Genomic DNA, 21,133 nt, shown 5'->3' on the forward strand with positions numbered 1-21,133 from the left:
GTTCTGTCCCTTCCTGTCACATTCTGGAACTCACTGCCCAAATTGCTGCCCTGCTCTATAACTTTGTTGTTTCCCTTACTTTATTATGTCTCCTTCACACGATTCCTTCCCCCTACTTGCCCCAGCATGGTTGAGATGAAGCCCATCCCAATGGTACAGCTCCCACTTTCCCCAGCACTGGTGCCAGTGCCCCAGGGATCAAAATCCATTTCTCCCACACCAGTCTTTGAGCTAAGCATTCATCTCGTTAATCTTATTTGCCCTTTGCCAATTTGCTCATAGTTTAGGTTATAATCCAGAGATCATTATCCTTGATGTTCTGCTTTTTAATTTAACCCCTAGCTACTTATTCTCACTATACAGAACATCCTTCTTAGTCCTACCTATGTTGTTGGTACCTACATGGAACACAACCACTGGCTCTTCCCCTTCCTACTGCAAATTCCTCTCCAGCCTAGAGCAGATGTCCTTAATCCTGGCATTGGGCAGGCAACACAGCCATCTGGGCTCATGCTCTCAACTGCAGAGAGCAGTATCTATCCTCCTGACTGTCTCCCATCACTACCACACTCCATTTCACTTCCCCTTTTTGACTGGCATCCTTCACCATGGTGCCATGGTCAGTCCGCTCATCCACTTTGCAGTCCTTCTCCTCATCCACACAGATAGCCCCTCATACCTGGACAAATGGGCTGAGGCTCCTACATCACTACATGCTGGTTCCCCTTACCTGCCTGACTCTCAGTTACACCCTCCTGCCCCTGAACATTGACCAACTCTAAATTTCTGCCTAACCTAAATGGAGTGACTGCCTCCTGGAACTGCCTCCTGTCCAGTTAGCTCTCCCCACCCTGATGCTCCACAATGCCTGCAACTCAGGCTCCAGTTCAGCAATGTGACGCTGAAGTTACCTAAGCTGCAGACACTTACTGCAGGTGTGGTTGTCCGGGATTGCAGTGCATTCCACAGATTCCCACATACTGCAGTCACAGCACACCTCCAGCCCCGCCATTTCTGTGCAACCATATTTATATAATTAGTCAGTTAGTTAATAATTTACACAGATGAAGTAAGAGAAATCTGCATTCACTGAGTTTGGAGTAAAGGAAGGAAAAACCAACACTGGAGCGGAAAAAAAGTAGAAAAAAGAGGACCTCTTTGCCCCTCTAAACCTGAACCATATTCGCAACGCTACACTCAATCTACATCTCACTCAGGCATAGTCTTGTGTCCATGCACCCTGCTCTCTGCTGCAATGAATCTTCTTATGTTACATCATCTGAGTGCATATGTTGTATTTATATGCTTCGAAAACAATGCTGCTGGTGCTGCCCTGAAAACAACGAGACAAAACTCTATGGGGCATGAAAATATCATTGAATCGCTGATCCCTTCAAAGAATTTTAGGCCAGATTGTGAATGGTAGTAAGGATTGAGCCACAAAGGAGCTGAATGCGTTGGCTGGTTACGTTACAGGAGGATGCATGATAAAGCCCTGAATTTCCACCCTCGAGGCTGGTAGCAGGAGTTGGGAAAAATTCACAGCTTGGTCATTCCCTCTTGGGAGAAAGTGCCCACGAAGGTGGGATCTTCAGTGTGGGGGGATGGGTGTGAGCTGTGGTTACAGCTATCAGACCCAGGAAAAAGCTCAGAAGCAGCCACAGGGGCTGCTGGGTGTGAAGTTGGGCTGTTTAAAATGCCATCCTCAATGCTGCGGCATTTCATTCTAGTTATAATTAAAACAAAAAGGCCCTCCATCCCTCATACCCCCTCACCCCAACACACTCCCCGTGCCTCATCCAGGCCACCTCATGCCTCCCACACACCCCTATTGCCCTCATGCCCCACATGCCAAGGTATGCCCCAAACCGCCCCATATTGCCTCATGCCTGCCATGCCAAGCTATGACAATTCCATAGCCATTCAGCCATTATACATTGTACGCTACCAACCAAGTGTGAAGAATGCATAATGAGGCTTGGCTGAGAGCCCAGAAATCCATGAGCCTGTTGAAACACATGAACCTCAGGGAAAACCTTTGACAGCTCCGCCTCTCTGATCTATGCTGTCAATTTCACAATGTTTATTCCCACAAGGTAAAGAGATTTCAAGTGGTTACAATTTCAGCTATTGATGTTTTAAAGGGTCTGGATGATTGACACATTTATTGGGCTATAGTAAAAGGAGATATTTTTAAAAAGTGGAAATTTATCAACAAATAACTGTTCGTTTAAAGCTTTTTAAAATACATACTATTGTCACTATAGGGTTCATTGCTTCTATGCAGTGTTTATGGGTGAATGGAAATGGAGGTGCTATTGTTTGGAATGGGGTACATGAGGGGCCATAGGGGGTGGGTGGGGGCATACATTGGCATTGGGGAGCATGAGGGCCAAAGGAGGTGGCTGGGAGGCATACCTTCACATGGCGACATGAGGGCGTTCTCTAGACCTTACCTTTCAAAAGGTTCCCTCATGCAGACCACAGTTCATGACACCTCTGAGGGGCTGTGAACCACAACTCTCTGAAAAGCTGGCCCAACTCCATGAAAATTGTGGAGGACTAGCATATGCCAATCTCTGCAATGGAGTTGGGCAGGTTAGGAGTGCAGGGTGTGGGCCCACAATCTGAACCAGCCTGCACCCTTAAAAGGCACTCCCGAAATTCAAAAACACTATTACTGGAGTTGAGATCTTGGAATTGGGTCCCACCTGCCATTTTTAAAGGGCTCCCAAGTCATCTTGTCCAGTTGACAATCTATCCCAAAGTGCTCATGAATACCTCATTGAGTTTCATAATCACAATAGGGTAGTTGGCACAATGGATGGAAAAGAGATGGCAGCAGGCTTTAGACCGTTTTAGCACAGAATCATGCTGCAGATTTACACTGAATGTGTGTTTTGCTCTTGACTGTTTGCACACATTCATGTTGTAGCCTCATTGTAGCTCAGAAACCCTGATGAAACATTCCAGTTTTTGCACTCCTTCCCCTTAATGTTGAATGTGGCAACAGGTGATCCCTGTGCGGAGGCTTAAAGGGGAATAAACTTTGGAATGCTTGGCTTTTGATCTTGCAAAATATACCGCATTTTTTATTAACATTGCTTTGATAATTTAAATAAAAATGTCAGGAAATTTTATCCCAATGAACTTGTTGAGCATCTAGGGAATTTTTATTTACTCATCCTGATAAGTTTGGCCTTAAGCTAAGGCACTGAAAAGTAGGGAGTAAACAAATGTCGAACACGACTTGGAGGAAGCGCTGAGGGTGACAACAGCGCAGAATGTACCCTGGGTGGGGACTTCAATGTCCATCACCAAGAGTGGCTCGGTAGCACCACTACTGACCAAGTGGGCCAAGTCCTAATTGACATAGCTGCTAGACGGGTACTGTGGCTGGTGGTGAGGGAATCAACAAGAGGGAAAAACATACTTGACCTCATCCTCACCAATCTGCCTGCTGCAGATGCATCAAGAAACTGCTGAAGGCACTGGATACTGCAAAAGGCTAAAGGCCCTGACGATATTCTGGCAATAGTACTGAAGACTTGTGCTCCTGAACTTGCCACACCCCTAGCCAAGCTGTTCCAGTGCAGCTACAACACTGGCATCTACCCGGCTATGTCCAAATGTAACAAGACCTGGACAATATCCAGGCTTGGGCTGACAAATGGCAAGTAACATTCATGCCACACAAGTGCCAGGCAATGACCATCTCCAACAAGACAGAATCTTGACCTTCAATGGCATTACCATCACTGAATCCACCACTATCAATATCCTGGGGGTCACCATTGATCAGGAACTGAACTGGACTAGCCAGATAAACACTGTGGCTAAAAGAGCAGATCAGAGGCTAGGAATCCTGTGACGAGTAACTCACCTCCTGACTCCCCAAAGCCTGTCCACCATCTACAAGGTATAAGTCAGGAGTGTGATGGAATAGTCCCCACTTGCCTGGATGAGTGCAGCTCCAACAACACTCAAGAAGCTTTACACTGTCCAGGACAAAGCAGCCCACTTGATTGGCACCACATCCACAAACATTCACTCCCTCCACCACCGACCCAGAGTAACAGCAGTGTGTGTACCATCTACAAGATGCACTGCAGGAATTCACCAAGGCTCCTTAGACAACACCTTCCAAACCCCTGGCCACTACCACCTAGAAGGACAAGGGCAGAAGACACATGGGAACACCACCACCTGGAAGGTCCCCTCCAAGTCACTCACCATCCTGACTTGGAAATATATCGCTGTTCCTTCACTGTCGCTGGGTCAAAATCTTGGAATACCCTCCCTAACAGCACTGTGGGTGTACCTACACCACATGGACTGCAGCGGTTCAAGAAGGCAGCTCACCACCTCCTCTCAAGGGCAACTCGGGATGGGAAATAAATGCTGACAAGCCCAAGTCCCATGAATGAATAATAAAAAATAAATAATTTGCAGGAATTCAGCAGAACAGAAACTGGTGTAAAAAGGGATCGATGGAAGGACGTTCTTACATAAGGACAACAACTTGCATTTACAGAGTGCCTTTGATATAGCAAAATGTCCCAAGCTGTTTCACAGAACCAGAAACAAGCTTCAATCAACATGAGATGTAACCGTTTCCTTCAACAACTGTCTGCTAGAAACTGTAAATTCCTGAGCTAAGCAGCTAGTGAAAGGAAAATAAAACGCTTTGTGATTGAAATGATACTAGAAGACAGTCTGCCAGGGAGGAGAGCAAGCACCAAGGTGGCACAATGAGACCCAGCACTTTTCCAGGGGCTCAGGATCAGCTCAGTGCCAATGCTTCAAGGTGGCTGTAAGTGTTATTCATCTCTGCTGCGAGGACATGAGTATCAAAGCTGCAATGTTGAAACAATACATCAGTCATTACCTTTTATACCTTGAGCTTATTGTAAGAACTGCTGCTCTGCTGGCCAATAACCAGATACCCAGAATTACCAGGAAAAAGGTAACCTTTCTCAGACACACCTCATGCAGCATAATGTGCACTTTGCCAGGCATGAAATGGAGGTTGGGTCTCTGTTGTTCTTTTAATTTCCCCAGAGTTAGTATCATTCCACACTATCATTTCCTCTATCTACCCTTCAGCTTTGGCAAAGCTTGCCAACAATTTAAAGTGTATTTTCAACTTGTCTAAAAGCTATAAGGTTTTTGCCTGTCATGCCAGCATTTAAATTTAAGTGGCTACATCCCTTGAAATTTCACCCATATTGTGATTGTCCAGTCCGTCTGTTAAACCAGGGCCTGACATATAGCCAAACCTGCACTTTAAACTGCAAATAAACCAGGCAACAAACTGAGCTAGAACAATGACCTGATGAGTACATGACACTTCTATGTATATTATCCACACTGAACTGAATTATTAGCAGTGATACGAGGTGTTACTGTTATAGTTGCCAGAAGTACAGTACCATAAGCAGATTCACCACTATCTACTTGCTAAAAGCAATGTTTCATGCTACAAACAATCAGGAACAGTTAAGTAGCAGGGTCCTTACCGAGTAGGTGTCACTATACTGGAAATGTAACCTAGAGCTTTCTTCTGCTGTAGGACTCAGTGGTTTTGGATCAGACATGGATCGCTGCATCACCTTGATGGTCCGTGGACTTAGAGGCTGATTTTTTGGTGGTTCAGGAGCCATTAGTTTCTGGGAGCTTTTGTCAACAGAAGGAGATTTCTCATAGGGCACAAACGCTGCCTCCAATTCTTTGTTTGGGGACATTGGTGAGATTGGTGAGTACAATACCTTCGGAGATTTGGGTGGGGAAGGAAATACTTTGAAGGAAGAATCTGCTCGAAGATGATTTGAATAGCCTATTTCTAATGGTGTTGGACGCTTTTTGTCAGTTTTTTGTGGGGATATGGCTGTAATGATCTTATGACTCAGGTACTGGGGACTTTGTCCATCTGAGTCTGTTTCTGTCTGGCAACCTAAGCTTTCACCTTTGTATGTTTTCTCTGGAGCTGAAATGTGCTTTACAATTTCGATCTTTGATTCAATTTGAGCCCTTATTGAAGGTGTCCTTATATTACCCTCAGGTTCGGTTTGAACAGAAATCTCAGCTACAGTCTGCATAGCGATATTTGAGAGTTTTGCAAAATGCGGGCGCTTTGTTTTATCTACCTCTGTACCACCATCAGCATACTTCCCCACACGAGACTTTCGCCTTCTGGTGGGAATATCCCAGTCCTCCTGATTATCTTCATCGTCAGTCTGAACACTGCTATCCACACTTTTCTTAGTTCTTCTTCTTCTACTGGTGTAGCATCTTTCTGTTCCCTCCTCATCATCAGTCTGGACTCCACTGTCAACTATCTTTTTGTATGATCTTTGCTCTTGCAAATTTCCATCAAGGCTGTCACCATACTGACCACGCAACTTTGGCATGGAGCTCCTCTTTCTCAAGGCTCTTGCCTCTCGCACATCAAGGTCTTTCAAAGACATTTCTGACACTGAGCTCAGCATGCAAGGTTGAGGAACATGCTGTGGAATACCATCTGACTGAGGAGTATACCATGGCTGTGTCTGTGGTACATCATGTCCCATCATGGCTGAAGCTGTTGTACTAGCGTCCTGAGCATGCCAGAACTGACCATTTTCTGCTGTTGCGTACTGGGATTCTATCATTGCTTGATCTGTTGTTGTCTGAGGAGTGATTGAACCAGAAGGATCAAATGCGTACTGATATATCTGTCGAATCTTTTGCTCCTCGAGTTGTTGTTGCAATTGCTGCTGCAGCTGCTGTATTTGTTCAAGCTGCATCTGTTGCTGGGCTATTGTTTCTTGTTGTATCATAAACTGAGCTTGTCGCTCTTCCTCCTGCTGATATAGGAGTTGTTGCTTCATTGTTTGGAGTTCCTGAAGCTCTCGTTGAACGATGAGTTTTTCTTGTTCTCGAAATATCTGGATCTCATGTCGTTCGCGCTCCAGCTCTTCAGCTAAGCGTATCTGTTTCATCTTCTCAAACTCCAGCATTTCCCTTTCCATCAATAAATGTTTGTTTTCTTCAGATACAGGTGAAGTAATGGGTGACAGCTTGGGAACCATGGAAGGGTCAATGGTATGTTTTTGCATGTAATCGGTTTCAGTCTGCATAAAACTGACCTCTGATGATGTATCTGGATACGTTGCTGAAATTGTTGTTAGGTTAGGCACAAGCCCAGATGTATCTAAACCTAGAGAAACCCCAGGACCCATCTCTCTTCCTATATCAGCCGTTGTCAAGTAACTAGAAGACTTGGGCATTGGCTGAATATGCTGCAGAGCTGATAGTGAAGGCATTGTATCACTGCCATGGAGACTAAGAGAAGTGCTGAATATTGAACCTGGCTGGGTAGTAATCGCAAAAGTGGATGGGATTGGAGTTGCCACAGAAGAATAAACAACACCACCAGAAGAACGTAAAACACTTGGCATGCCATAGTGACTTCCTATCGTTGGTGTTATTCTTGCTTGAGAATACTGTGGCGTGCCAGTGTCTGCAATCACTTGACGCGTCTCTGGATAGCTCAGTGTTCCCTTGCTGAGGTGATCTTGAGGCTGAGTACAAACTGCAGAATAGTCCATTAATTCACCTGTAATTATAGTGTCAGAAATAGAACTCATTCCGAGATAATCAAATTGATTTGTGGGGATAATCATTGCCATTCCATCCAGGTGATCAAAGCAAAGATTGCATGCAATTCTTCATCATCATTAATAGTTGCAATTACAGTTGAAGCAAAAACAATGCTGAAAAATCATGCAGAGCATGCAACCAGCTGTGCGCAAGCAAAACAGATCAACCAAAAATACATTGCATTCCATTTTCACATGCTTAAAGTTCTGTATCAAAATAAAAAAAAATAAGATTTAGAAATGATGCAAAAGAGAAAGATTAGCCCAATATGAGTTGAGGGAACCCATGCAGTTTTAATTTTAAGGAAAGATCTGTTGGTGTATCATACTGACCTGTCGTCAGTTTTCCTGCTGTAAGGTCTACTGCTGCATCAGTACCATTACTACAATAGTCAAAGCTATGCTTGCTTTTATATAGAAACAGACCAGCTTCAGCCAAGTTGGTATCAGACATGGAAGGCTTCATGCTTCCAAATCCTCGATAACCTTGGGAGCCACCACGGCCATATTGATAGTGGTCATCTCTATAGCCATAACGATCTTCAGGTAGGGTGGAAACAGGTTGCTGTGTCAAAGATGAACAACTGCGACCAAATGGAAACTTGTAAACCATATCACAGCAAACATTCCGCCTTCCAGAAGTAAGATCTACAGGCTTGTCTTCCTCCTCTACAATTGTAGTAACAATTCCAGATGTTAATTCATCCGTGGTCACCATCGTCCGATGGGGCTTTGTTGTGCTTAAATCAACCGCTTTAACCTCTGATTCTACATCTATCCATCCATTTGTTGTACTAATAGGGGCTTTGGTTACTGCTTCTATAATAGGCCAACCTGAAATGGGAGTAGCAGTACAAGACAGGTTGATTGGTACTTCTACTGTACCTGTGGCAGGTGACTGACAGTGAGCAACACTGCATGTTGCTTCATCAGTCTTGGTTGTTAGTTGAAGTGGTATAGACTCGACATGCCCAAGATCCATATATCTTTCACAAGTGTCAGTGGTTGCAGTGAATGTTGTAGTTGTTGTACAGGTAACTACAGTCATACTTCCAGTGTTCAGTGCCAGTGTTGAAACTGGAATTTGTTCACCTGGTCTGGTTGCACTTAGATTCACAATGGCAGGCTGAACTGCACTGATATGACGTATGCCACCAGAATCAATCACTAAAGCATGTCTTCTCCCATCTATAGAGAAAGTAGACAAATCCATGCCGTAATCTGTCATATCAGCATCCAAATTTGTCAAAGTACGAAGATCAATCACATCGCTTGTAAACTGTGCTCTGTGTTCTAGTGTTCTCCCATTTTCTTGAAATTGTGGCTGTTCAGGATATTTTCTTTCAGGAGGTATGGTTATAGCGACACTAATTGTGCCTGTACTTGGTACTTTGTCATATATCACCGAAACTGGGGCCTGCGAGACGTTGGTTGATATCCCATGTTCGACTGTTGACACGACACCCTGTGCCAAACTCTGATAAAAATAAACAGTCTCTGTTTTTCCCTTTTCAACTATTTTCTGAGCTTCCAAAGATTTGGTAAAATGAGCCAAGGATATGGCTGATGGTAGACATGGTAGACCATGCTGCTTTGAAGGGAATACAGATGGTTGGGTGGAAGGTGCTTGGCAGGTTACAGATTCAGTTGGAGTACCTGGTTCAGATGGCAAAGTGATTACTACATATGTAGCTTGGGAATGCATAGTTAGCTTTGGAGAAGATTTATTTGAATGTGGGGAGAGAGGAGATGTGGGAGAGATTAGTTTGAAATCTGGTGAAGTCAAGTTCAAAGACAAAGTTGTAGTTGAGGTTGAAGCTCTATGTTGTAATTCGCTTGGTCTATGTACGGTTATAGGAAGATGAGCAAATGAAGGCTTAGGCGGGATTGCAGGGCGTATTCCATCTGTTGGTCTCGTGGTGAAAGGTAATCCTGATGGAATTGAGGTTGGTTTAGGAGGGACAGGGGGTGGCATTGGATGAAATATTTTTCCATTTGCTGTTAAACTGTTCTGATCTAAAGTATTAGACAAACTAGTTACAACACTAGTGTGTATAGGGATTCCTATTCTACAGGTTGGTATATCAGCTGCAGGTTTCTTCTTTGGGATGATAACTGGCTTTGGAAAGGCTGAAGGAGGTAAGGGAGGAGGAGGTGGTGGCAGTGGAGGGAGTGGTGAATGTAATGATGATGTGGTTGCAATTTTCTCTTTTCCTGTAACCACTTGTATTGGTTGGGTTTTCCCTGGAGATCCATAGAATGTCATCCCCATTGAAGCTGGTGCCATAGACACTGAAGCTTTATCAGAAACACTATCCACAGCTGATTGTTTATCCAAAAGCTGTCTAGTTTCTGGAACCAAAGTCACTGTAGCGGAGGTGAGAATTTCAGAATTGTCTCGACTAGGAGGCACAGAAATAAGTACATGGTCTGACATGGCTGATGGCCCTGAAGGACCAATGGTTGAAATGGGATATACTTGAGAAATTCTTCCTGTTGCTGAGGTTAATGGGCTTGTTGTAGTCTTGACAGTACTTACAGCTGTTTGTGTTGAAGTGTAATTTTCTTCACTTGTGTTTATACTAAGGACAACAAAATCTTTTGTCCTTGATACACCAACCGGCCCAGTGGAGCAAACTGGAGAGCTGCTAGTTACACTAACAGTAGAGGTAATTGTGCTAATAGGAGTTGCAAAAGCTGTAGGTATCACTGATGTTGATGCCATACTGCTGGTTGTAGTCCCCGGTTTGCTTTCTTTGACTGTTTTGGTGATTTCGTACGATAGCTCTCTGTTATCTACATAATATTGCTCTCCATATTCAATGTCATCTTCCACAGAAAAGTGCTGGGTAATTTTGACATCAGGGATAGCATGCACCATACTACCTGTTGCTGCAATTTGCACTGGTTCTGTACCAGAAAGTGGTATTGAGGTTAAATGTTTGCCATTCACCCTAGTGGAAGCAGGTGTAAATACCCGTGAGGAGCTGCCAGTGGCCTCTGATTCAGCAGAGGCAAGTGATTCAGGAGTACTGGGCTGAGTTGGACTGCTTCCAGGGGTCAGCAGTGCATTCTGTCGCTTCATGAGCTCCTCATAAGCAGCATCAGCGTCTAACAACTGTTTTTCTATCTTTGGGGAAGATTCTGTGACATCCAATGAAAATGTAACAAATGTTTCTTTCACACCAGTCACAGTGGAAGGCAAATCCTGTTGATGGAGGTTTACATCTAAAGGTTGGTTGTAATAATAATGTCCAGGATCACTGAGACTAGTGGTTTTCTTCATTATTTCTTCATAAATTTCATCTGGACTTCTTAATTTCTTTTCAGATTCTTGTGACAAAGCAGTGCTGGTCTCCTGTCCTGCATTAAGAAAACGGTTATCTGTTGTTCCATTGTAAGTATCTTCCACTAGAGACTCATAGATATAGTCTTCAATTAACATGCCCCCATATAAAGGCTCCTTTTCAAACACATCATCAGGTTCTTTTTGATTCTGAAGTAATTTTGCTTTCTGCATCATTTCTTCATATGCTTCATCTGCACTTTTCAAAGACTTCTGGTTAATAGCATCAACTTCTTGCATAATACTACCAGCATTCTCATCTGTAGGAGAATACAGCGACACAGATGTTGGCAATTTGTAAACTTTCTGTACTTCTATAATTTTTTCTGGATGTATTTCAAATCCTTCAGGTTCAGATTCAATGCTTGGTGAATATTCAGAACATGAAGAACGATGTAACTCCTCCATTTCTGCTGCTTGTCGCAACTCTTCTGTAGGTGAAGCATCCTCAATTGGCGAGAGATTACTTGGAGGGGTTTTCGGACGCTCACGTCTTCTCTGAGCTCTTAGTTCATCTTTATCTTTCTTTGATTTCTTTGTTGAACTCTTTCTTTGTTGCTGTTCTAACTCTCGCTGTTTTTCTTGTTCTCGCAAAAGTTCTTCTTCCTCCCGCAATTCTTCTTCTTCAGAAGAATCTTCAATAGTAGGCAACAGAGGACCAGGTGATCTGTGTCGAGCCTTTCTTTGCTGTTTACTCTCCCCAAGCATCTTCTTGTGACTCGGACTACTGTCACTGTCTTCATCCAATGATGAAACTGATGTAGGTGAAGTACCAGGTGTAAAACTGGATGTTGCATGCAGACTAGATGAGCCTTCACCTCTTGATCTATCTTCTGGTGAATCAGTTAAGCTTTCCATCTCTAGCTCTGGTTCTTCTTCATAGTACAAGCTATCCTTTTTGTTCTCAGAACCTTCTGCATATTTATTTGTAATAGAACTGTTCAAATCTATTGTTTTAAAACGTCTAAGGCCTCCACCAGCTGAAACGGACAACTCTTCATTGTCTTGACTTTTAGTCTCTCTGTACTTAGACTCAGGGCTTTCATCATACATTTCTTCTTCATCATCATCATCATGCCATGAATGGCGCCTCCCTGAATCGTCATCATGGCTTGTGCTACTTTTTTTTGAAAGACGTTTGTGCTTAACAGTTGGCCCTTTGCTCTCTGGGCGCCCCTTTCCACTTATCTCTTTCAGCTGACTCCTAATATATTCATCCTCATCAGATCCTGATGCATCTTCTTCTGCACTCATCTCAATGATTTGTTTTCGAATAAAATCTTCTTCATCACCAGATCCTTGGCTGTCACTGCTTGATGATCCAACACTGATCTTCCTCTGTCTATGAGGACGGGGTGAGTGCTCACTTTCACTACTGTCTTCTAAAGAATCATATCGTTGCCTCCTCACTGCTGCTTCATCCTGAGAACCATGGCTTTCACTGTAGTCTTTTCGAGCTAATGTGTCTTCATGACCATGATCTTCCAGAGCTTCCTCATCTTCTTCCTGAATGTCTTCAAGGTCTTCTTCATCTGAGCTATAAGATTCTGGTGTAATTGGCAAGGTTCTTGGTCTGTGCCGCTCCCTTTCATGGTCAGTGTAAAGTCCATAAGGATCTTTGTATTGGCCTGACTTCTCATTACTTAGTGTATTTGCCTGAGCTTCTAAGATTGAAAGAACTGTACTTTCCAGCTTGGCAAGATCTGATGGGCTAGAAGGACTAGTTTCCTGAGAAATGGAACTTTTTCTAGCTGGTTCCTTGAGTAAATCTTTATCTTCACTTTGAAGAATAGCTGGAATTTCACCCAGTGAACTTGATATACCATCCGATGAATAACCCGTATCACTCAAACCCTGGGGACTTCTCTGCTGCTGAGGTGCTGATGACTCTATCTTTTCTTCCTCCTTTTCCTGTTTAAGAAAATATAATATTTTGTTAAATGTAAGGCAACTATTGATGATATAAATTTACAATTTCAACAATTACAACTGATTTCTTAAAGTCAATAAGTAACCCTGCTATAATCACAACAGAACTCTGCCAATTCTGCATAAAATTCAAATTTATAGCAGGAATTTTATACCAAAATATTTTACTGCATTATTTAATATCCCAATTTTTTTACTTTACTTTTTGGCAACAACATTTAACCACCCACCAGTAACAAACTGAACCCATCTAGAAATGCTGTTACATTTCCAACATCTAATTACTTCCGTTTAGATATTGAACAATTACTGGATTGTGCGATTATATTTTCCAAATAATTTACATCAGAAAGTGGTCAGTGATTTTACAAAGAGGAAGTGAAACCAGTGAGATACTTAAAAAATAAATAATATCTGATTGATTCAGAATTTCTTAAATGACTGTACATTTTCAAACTGAACCACTGAATTGATCTATTTATAATGATCCTGAGTTTCTGAAACTTTGGGTAAATACTTGTAGCTTCTTTGACTTGAGACCGCTGAAATTAGGGAATATCTTTAGAATAATCCACATCTTTCACTGGAGCACTTAATATTGAGTTATACAATTACACTTCTTTAATGTAAGCAAAAGTTCATTACATTCTTTAGATAAAGCTGAGAAAATCATGTATGGCTTATTACCTAACAAACAGTGCTAAATTTTAAAAATTCATTCATGGGATGTGGGCGTTGTTGGCTAGACCAGCATTTATTGCCCTTTCCTGACTGCCCTTGAGAATATTATAATGATCTGTCCTTGATTTTTACAAATTAAAATATGCTTCTGGTTCAATGACATTAATGAGACATGTAAATCGAGGCTCTCCAAATATTGGATCTCTTGATAATCTCCGGAACGAGAAGTACAGTAATAACAGTGGGAATGATGAGTAACTTGCAATAGCATCTCCCCCTAACTTGACCATTGGAAACTCCTAAATGGGGTTTTCATTGCATTTTTGACCCTCTCTTTTGAACATTACAGCCTGCACTAAAATGTTTTGGTTGAAGCACCAATTTTATGAGATCACACATTTTATGGAACAAGTGAAAATAAAGGGAAGCTGTAAAAAGCATCAATAACATTCTGTTTATTCTGGGAATCCATCCCCAATTGATATAATTTGTGAGGGGCTCGTGTCGATATCCTCCCAGTAATTAATCAATCAAAACAGGTCCAATGGGCTTGATAACATTCTTTATGTAAATATTACTTGTGTTTATGTTAAGAAATTGTACTAGTCTGGTACCATATACTTCCCAGAGCAGCAACTGCAGCATCTCTGGGTATCATAAGGCAACGGAAAAATAAATCTAATAGTTTTTTATTGTACTTAAATGTTGTTGGCTGCAGATTCCATGGCTAAGTGACTCTGCATTTCCCTCACAATTTAATAACCATCTTCAGCAATCATACTCACAACAATGACAAGATATTGGGTTAGTCAGTGCTTGTCAAGGGAAAATGTGACAAGCATAACCCTATCTAAAAGAATTAATTAAACTTTATTTCCACCCCGTGGTTGCGAAACTCCCCAGTTTGTAATGAGCAGTGAGAATTGGCCTTTGAGCTTTGATTAATGTTGAAGTTTGGTTCCCGTTTTCTCATTGCTACAAAGTAGTTTTCCCAATCGAAGCCCAAAAAGGGAGTGGGATGCGTTTCACTTGAAAGAGCCAAAACTCCAATGTCAGGATATCAAGGCATTAATCATCAATTTAGCAAACAGCAAAGAGGGAAATCTGATGGGGAAAGTAGCAGACACGTTACAACTCCAATTTCATTTCCAACTGTTTTACATGGAAGGAAATCAGGCAGGTTTAGTTCGAGATGTCCAATCATTTCCACTGAAAATTCCTTTCTGTACTTTGCCCAGGCGAAACTTAACACCCAACAGCAAAGATAAAAACCAACCTCATACAGTTCTTTTTAATATTTTGACAATGTGGATATTTCCCTAATACAGTTTTAACTAAAGCACCTGAGGGAGTTCTTCAGATCTGTCTTAACTTTAGTGGCAACAGTTATTTACATAATTGTTCTGCTGTCTCCATCCATTTTCCATTAAACTTAATGAAGATCACGAGGACCCCTATGAAAAGTTTTAATCTTTCATATAACGGCTCTGAGTGTGCACAGGAGTGTATGCTGGAGTGTGTACAGCAGTGTGCACAGGAGTGTGTGCAGCAGTGTGCGCGGGAGTGTGCTCAGTAGAGTATGCAGGAGTGTGTGCTGGAGTGTATACAGCAGTGTGCACATGAGTGTGCATAGGAGAGTATGCAGGAGTGTGTGCAGCAGCGTGCACAAGAGTGTGCGCAAGAGTGTGCGCAAGAGTGTGCGCAAGAGTGGGCACAGCAGGGTGTGCAACAATGTACACAGGAGTGTGTGCGGGAGTGTGTACAGCAGTGTGCGCTGCAGTGTGTGCAAGAGTGTGTGCCAGTGTGCGCAAGGGTGGGCGCAGCAGTGTGTGCAGCAATGTGCGCAGGACTGTGCTCAGTAGAGTGCACAAGAGTGTGCGCAAGAGTGGGCGCAGCAGTGTGTGCAGCAATGTGCATAGGAGTGTGCACAGGAGTGTGCACAGGAGTGTGCTCAGTAGAGGATGCAGGAGTGTGTGCAGAGTGTGCGGAAGAGTGGGCGCAAGAGTGGGCGCAAGAGTCGGTGCAGCAGTGTGCGCAGGAGTGTGTGCAGCAATGTATGCAGGAATGGGTGCAGCTGCGTGAGCAAGAGTGGGCGCAAGAGTGTGTGCACAAGTGTGCGCAGGAGTGTGCACAAGAGTGTGTGCAGCAGTGTGCACAGGAGAGTGCGCAGGAGTGTGTGCAGCAATGTACACAGGAGTGTGCGCAGGAGTGTGCACAAGAGTGTGTGCAGCAGTGTGCACAGGAGAGTGCGCAGGAGAGTGTGCAGCAATGTACACAGGAGAGTGCGCAGGAGTGTTTTCAGGAGAGTGTGCAGCAGTGTGCGCAGGAGTATGCTCAGGAGTGTGCACAGGAGTATGCTCAGGAGTGTGCACAGGAGTGTGTGCAGCAATGTGCACAGGAGCGTGCTCAGTAGAGTATGCTGGAGTGTGCGCAGGAGTGGGTGCAAGAGTGGGCGCAGCAGTGTGCACAGGAGTGTGCACAGGAGAGTGCGCAGAAGTGTGTGCCAGTGTGTGCTAGTGTGTGCCAGTGTGCGCAAGAGTGGGCGCAGCAATGTGTGCAGCAGTGTGCACAGGAGTGTGCGCAAGAGTCTCTGCAGCAGTGTGCGCAGCAGTGTGTGCAGCAATGTGTGCAGCAATGTACGCAGGAGTGTGCGCAGCAGTGTGCACAGGAGTGTGCTCAGTAGAGAATGCAGGAGTGTGTGCAGCAGTGTGCGCAGGAGTGTGCGCAAGAGTGTGTGCAGCAGTGTGCACAGGAGTGTGCTCAGTAGAGAATGCAGGAGTGTGCGCAGCAGTGTGCGCAGGAGTGTGTGCAAGAGTGGGCGCAAGAGTGGGCGCAAGAGTAGGCGCAAGAGTAGGCGCAGCAGTGTCTGCAGCAATGTGCACAGGAGAGTGCGCAGGAGTGTGTACAGCAGTGTGCGCAGCAGTGTGCACAAGAGTGTGTTCCAGTGTGCGCAATAGTGGGCGCAGCAGTGTGTGCAGCAATGTACGCAGGAGTGCGTGCAGCAGTGTGCACAGAAGTGTGCGCAGCTGTGTGCACAGGAGTGTGCTCAGTAGAGTATGCAGGAGTGTGTGCAGCAGTGTGAGCAGGAGTGTGCGCAAGAGTGTGCACAAGAGTGTGCGCAAGAGTCGGTGCAGCAGTGTGCGCAGGAGTGTGTGCAGGAGAGTGCGCAGGAGTGTGTACAGCAGTGTGCGCTGCAGTGTGTGCAAGAGTGTGTGCCAGTGTGCGCAAAGATGGACACAGCAGTGTGTGCAGCAATGTGCGCAGGACTGTGCTCAGTAGAGTGCGCGGGACTGTGTGCAGCAGCGTGTGCAAGAGTGTGCGCAAGAGTGGGCGCAGCAGTGTGTGCAGCAATATGCACAGAAGTGTGCGCAGCAGTGTGCACAAGAGTGGGCGCAAGAGTGGGCGCAAGAGTGGGCGCAAGAGTGGGCGCAAGAGTTAGTGCAGCAATATATGCAGCAGTGTGCGCAGGAGTGTTTACAGGAGAGTGTGCAGCAGTGTGCGCAGGAATGTGCACAAGAGTGGGCACAAGAGTGTGTGCAGCAGTGTGCACAGGAGTGTGCGCAAGAGTGTTTGCAGCAGTGTGTGCAGCAATGTACGCAGGAGTGTGCGCAGGAGTGTGTGCAGGATAATGCACAGCAGTGTGCGCAGGAGTGTGCACAAGAGTGTGTGCAGCAGTGTGCACAGGAGGGTGCGCAGGAGTGTTTTCAGGAGAGTGTGCAGCAGTGTGCGCAGGAGTGTGCGCAGGAGAGTGTGCAGCAGTGTGCACAGGAGGGTGCGCAGGAGTGTTTTCAGGAGAGTGTGCAGCAGTGTGCACAGGAGTGTGTGCAGGAGTGTGCGCAGGAGAGTGTGCAGCCGCGTGCACAGGAGTGTGCGCAAGAGTTTATGCAGCAGTGTGCGCAGCAGCATGTGCAGCAATGTACGCAGGAGTGTGCACAGGAATGTGCTCAGGAGTGTGCACAGGAGTGTGTGCAGCAGCGTGTGCAGCAATGTGTGCAGGAGTGTACGCAGGAGTGCATGCAGGAGTGTGAGCAGGAGTGTGCACAGAAGTGTGCTCAGGGGAGTGTGCGCAGGAGCGTGTGCAGCAATGTGCGCAGGAGTGTACGCAGGAGTCTACACAGAAGTGAGGGCAGGAATGTGCACAGCAGTGTACACAGGAGTGTACACAGGAGTGTGCGCAGGAGTGTGCATTAGAATGCAAGCTGGATACTGTACAGGAGTGTGCGCAGGAGTGTGCGCAGGAGTGTGCGCAGGAGTGTGCGCAGGAGTGTGCATTAGAATGCAAGCTGGATACTGTACAGGAGTGTGTGCAGGAGTATGTACAGGAGTGTGTGCAGGAGTATGTGCAGGAGTGTGTTCTGCAGTGTTAGCAGGAGTGTGTGCTGAAGAGTATGTGTCGGTGTGTGTGTAAGAGTGGATGTAGGCCAGTGTTCAGGTGTGTCCTCCTGGTTGTGAGAATTAGATTCACAGAGATACGAGATATATTGTATTCCATTAGGTAGGAACTCTGCCCATGTCTATAGGTTTCAGAGTATTTCTGTAACCCACAATTTTTTCATTAGGAGATGTTACTTTTCCCTCTTCTCAGTGTCCACATGTATTTATGGTGTCCTCGTGTTAATCTCTCCTTCCTCTTTGGTTATTTCTGTCATTTTATTTTCTTTCTGGCTCTTTTTTTATGTCATTCATTGTAGTTTTCTCCCCCAGTTGTCAGATTTCTCTCTGTTCTAAGCTTCTGCCTCAATCCTGTTGTCTTTGTGATGAGTGTCTCAGGGCCCCTCTAAAACTATATCAATGCTGACCACTGCCGACACTGAAGCTCTTCTAAAATACGGTTTGATAATTCTGTAGCAGATTCAAATTTCACATACTCTACAATATCCAAATAAAATAAACTTATTACTAAAGACAATGATCACTGTATAATTTATGAGAATAAAACTCACAAGCTCCCAATCATGTCCCTGGCATTGCTACGCATGAAGTAAACTTTCACATTAATCAGGAAATCACGTTTTACACATCAATAAATTAGATTTTGCTACCAAAAATGTTCAATTTCCCTTTAATTATCAAATGAAATAAGAGGTATTGGACTGTACACTGGTCAACTTAGCCTTCACTCTCATTGACTGTGACTATGGTTCCTCTTGTTCCAGTAAAGTGACAGGAGTTTTGTGTTATTGGAAATAACAGATTTTATTTTGTTCTAATGTGTGTTGAACTTTGGTTGTGTGGTTAATTTTCTGTTATGGATGGGGTCAGTTCAGTCAGCACTATTTCCATCTTACCACCCGTCTGTAAACAGAAGGGATTTTGAATGAGTTTGTTTTTTTAGAATAAGCAGTGGTGTATTTTCCCAACCCCTCAGTTTTTGTGTGATCCAATTTTACCAATAATCCCACAGCAAACTCAAATTTGGATTAATTCAGAAGCTTAGTTTATTTTTACACATTGAAAACCAGCGAAATGGAGTGTTTGCAATGGCCCGCTCCACATTCACTCAGTAAAGGGAGGGATAGAGGAAAGGAGCTTAACAGTGTGAGGATCACTGAAAAACTGAATATTGGTTCACGTGAGTTCCAGACTCCCAAAGTCAGACTCCGATGAGGGACTCTTTCATCTGGGCATTTGAAAGTTGGCTGGTTGGAGACCCATGTTGTAAGAATTGCTTTTTCAGATGGTGTTGATGTTGGGAGATGAAGTGGGCATGCAGAGATGGCATCAGTTCTACAGGCAAAAATACAAAATCTTCCATTCGAGTCAGGTTAGATGGGACTGTGATCCATTCTAGACAGAGTTTGCTTCTGTGTGGCCTGTCAGTTCGATATTAGAAAGCAGCTCAGAAAGGTAAACTGCTCAAAAGGCCAGGGTCTTGGGTGATGTGACCTTCCTTCTCCACACTGTCTGCAATAAAGGTTGTTTATCTAACGTCTGAAATTGGCTTTGCTTTCAGGACTGATAATATCTCAGCCATTATGGGTTGAAAGGGGTGTCATTCATGTTGAAGGTCTAGTGTTTGGGACGCCATTGTCTCAACAGACCCATGGACTCCACAAGCAAGGTTGGCTTATCAAATGCAAGTGGCCTTCCTGTAGCTCCTTTTGACATTGGTCTGTACAGTCCCAGCTGACCTGTTAGAAGATCCGGCATAACAAGGTGTGACATTCCTGAAGCTGAGAAGAGAATTCTTTTGTTCTGGAGGCCACTGGGGATAATTTCCAGACAGAGGGTTAAACACTTTAATTGTCTGTGTTCAGCAGAAAAGTCCAGTTTAAAAATAAGGAATAGTAATAAGGATAAAGTTTAACATATTCAGGATTGGGTTTTTGTTCCGTGTATTTTTTTATTCATTCATGGGATGTGGGCTTTGCTGGCTAGGCCAGCATTTATTGCCCATCCCTAGTTGCCCTTGGGGAGGTGGTGGTGAGCTGCCTTCTTGAACCACTGCAGTCCATGTGGTGTAGGTGCACCCACAGTGCTGTTAGGGAGGGAGTTCCAGGATTTTGACGCAGCGACAGTGAAGGAACGGCGATATATTGGTTATGTATATATATGATTGGCAAGGGGATCAAAGGTTACGGGAAGAAGGTGGGAGAATGGGGTTGAGAAACTTATCAGCCATGATTGAATGGTGGAGCAGACTCGATGGGCTGAATGGCCTAATTCCTGCTCCTATGTTTTATGGTCTTATATTTCCAAGTCAGGATGGTGAGTGACTTAGAGGGGAACTTCCAGATGGTGATGTTCCCATCTACATGTTGCCCTTGTCCTTCTAGGTGGTAGTGGTCATGTGTTTGGAAGGTGCTGTCTAAGGAGCCTTGGTGAATTCTTGCAGTGCATCTTGTAGGTGGTACACACTGCTGCTACTGTGCATCGGTGGTGGAGGGAGTGAAGGTTTGTGGATGTGGTGCCAATCAAGTGGACTGCTTTGTCCTGGATGGTGTCAAGCTTCTTGAGTGTTGTGGGAGCTGCACTCATCCAGGCAAGTGGGGAATATTCCATCACATTCCTGATTTGTGCCTTGTAGATGTTGGACAGGCTTTGGGGAGCCAGGAGGTGAGTTACATGTCGCACGATTCCTAGACTCTGACCTCTGCTCTTGTAGCCACAGTATTTATATGGTTCGTCCAGTTCAGTTTCTGGTCAATGGTAACCCCCAGGATGTTGATGTTGGGGGACTCAGTGATGGTAATGCCATTGAACATCAAGGGGTGATGGTTGGATTCTCTCTTCTTGGAGATGGTCATTGCCTGACTCTTGAGTGGCATGAATGTTACTTGCCACTTGCCAGCCCAAGCCTGGATATTGTCCAGCTCTTTCTGCATTTGGACATGGACTGCTTCAGTATCTGAGGCGTCACGAATGGTGCTGAACATTGTGTAATTATCACTGAATATCCCTACTTCTAACCTTATGATGGAAGGGAGGTCATTGATGAAGCAGCTGAAGATGGTTGGGCCGAGGACACTACCCTGAGGAACTCCTGCAGTGATGTCCTGGAGCTGAGATGACTGACCTTCAACAACCACAACCACCT

At 44.5% G+C, this 21,133-nt stretch overlaps 1 protein-coding gene across 1 annotated transcript in view; it reads right to left on the reverse strand.

Moving 5' to 3' along the window:
- The window catches only part of pcloa (piccolo presynaptic cytomatrix protein a), a 755,467-nt gene that overhangs the window by 400,272 nt on the left and 334,062 nt on the right, over positions 1 to 21,133 (reverse strand). The window contains exons 5-6 of the mRNA XM_078553074.1: positions 7,974 to 12,897; positions 5,520 to 7,597 (exon numbers count right to left, since the gene is read on the reverse strand). Coding sequence (XP_078409200.1) covers positions 5,520 to 7,597; positions 7,974 to 12,897 — 7,002 coding nt within the window. The remainder of the gene's footprint in view (positions 1 to 5,519; positions 7,598 to 7,973; positions 12,898 to 21,133) is intronic.

This window comes from Cetorhinus maximus, chromosome 12, assembly GCF_964194155.1.
Source record: "Cetorhinus maximus chromosome 12, sCetMax3.hap1.1, whole genome shotgun sequence".
NCBI lineage: Eukaryota > Metazoa > Chordata > Chondrichthyes > Lamniformes > Cetorhinidae > Cetorhinus > Cetorhinus maximus.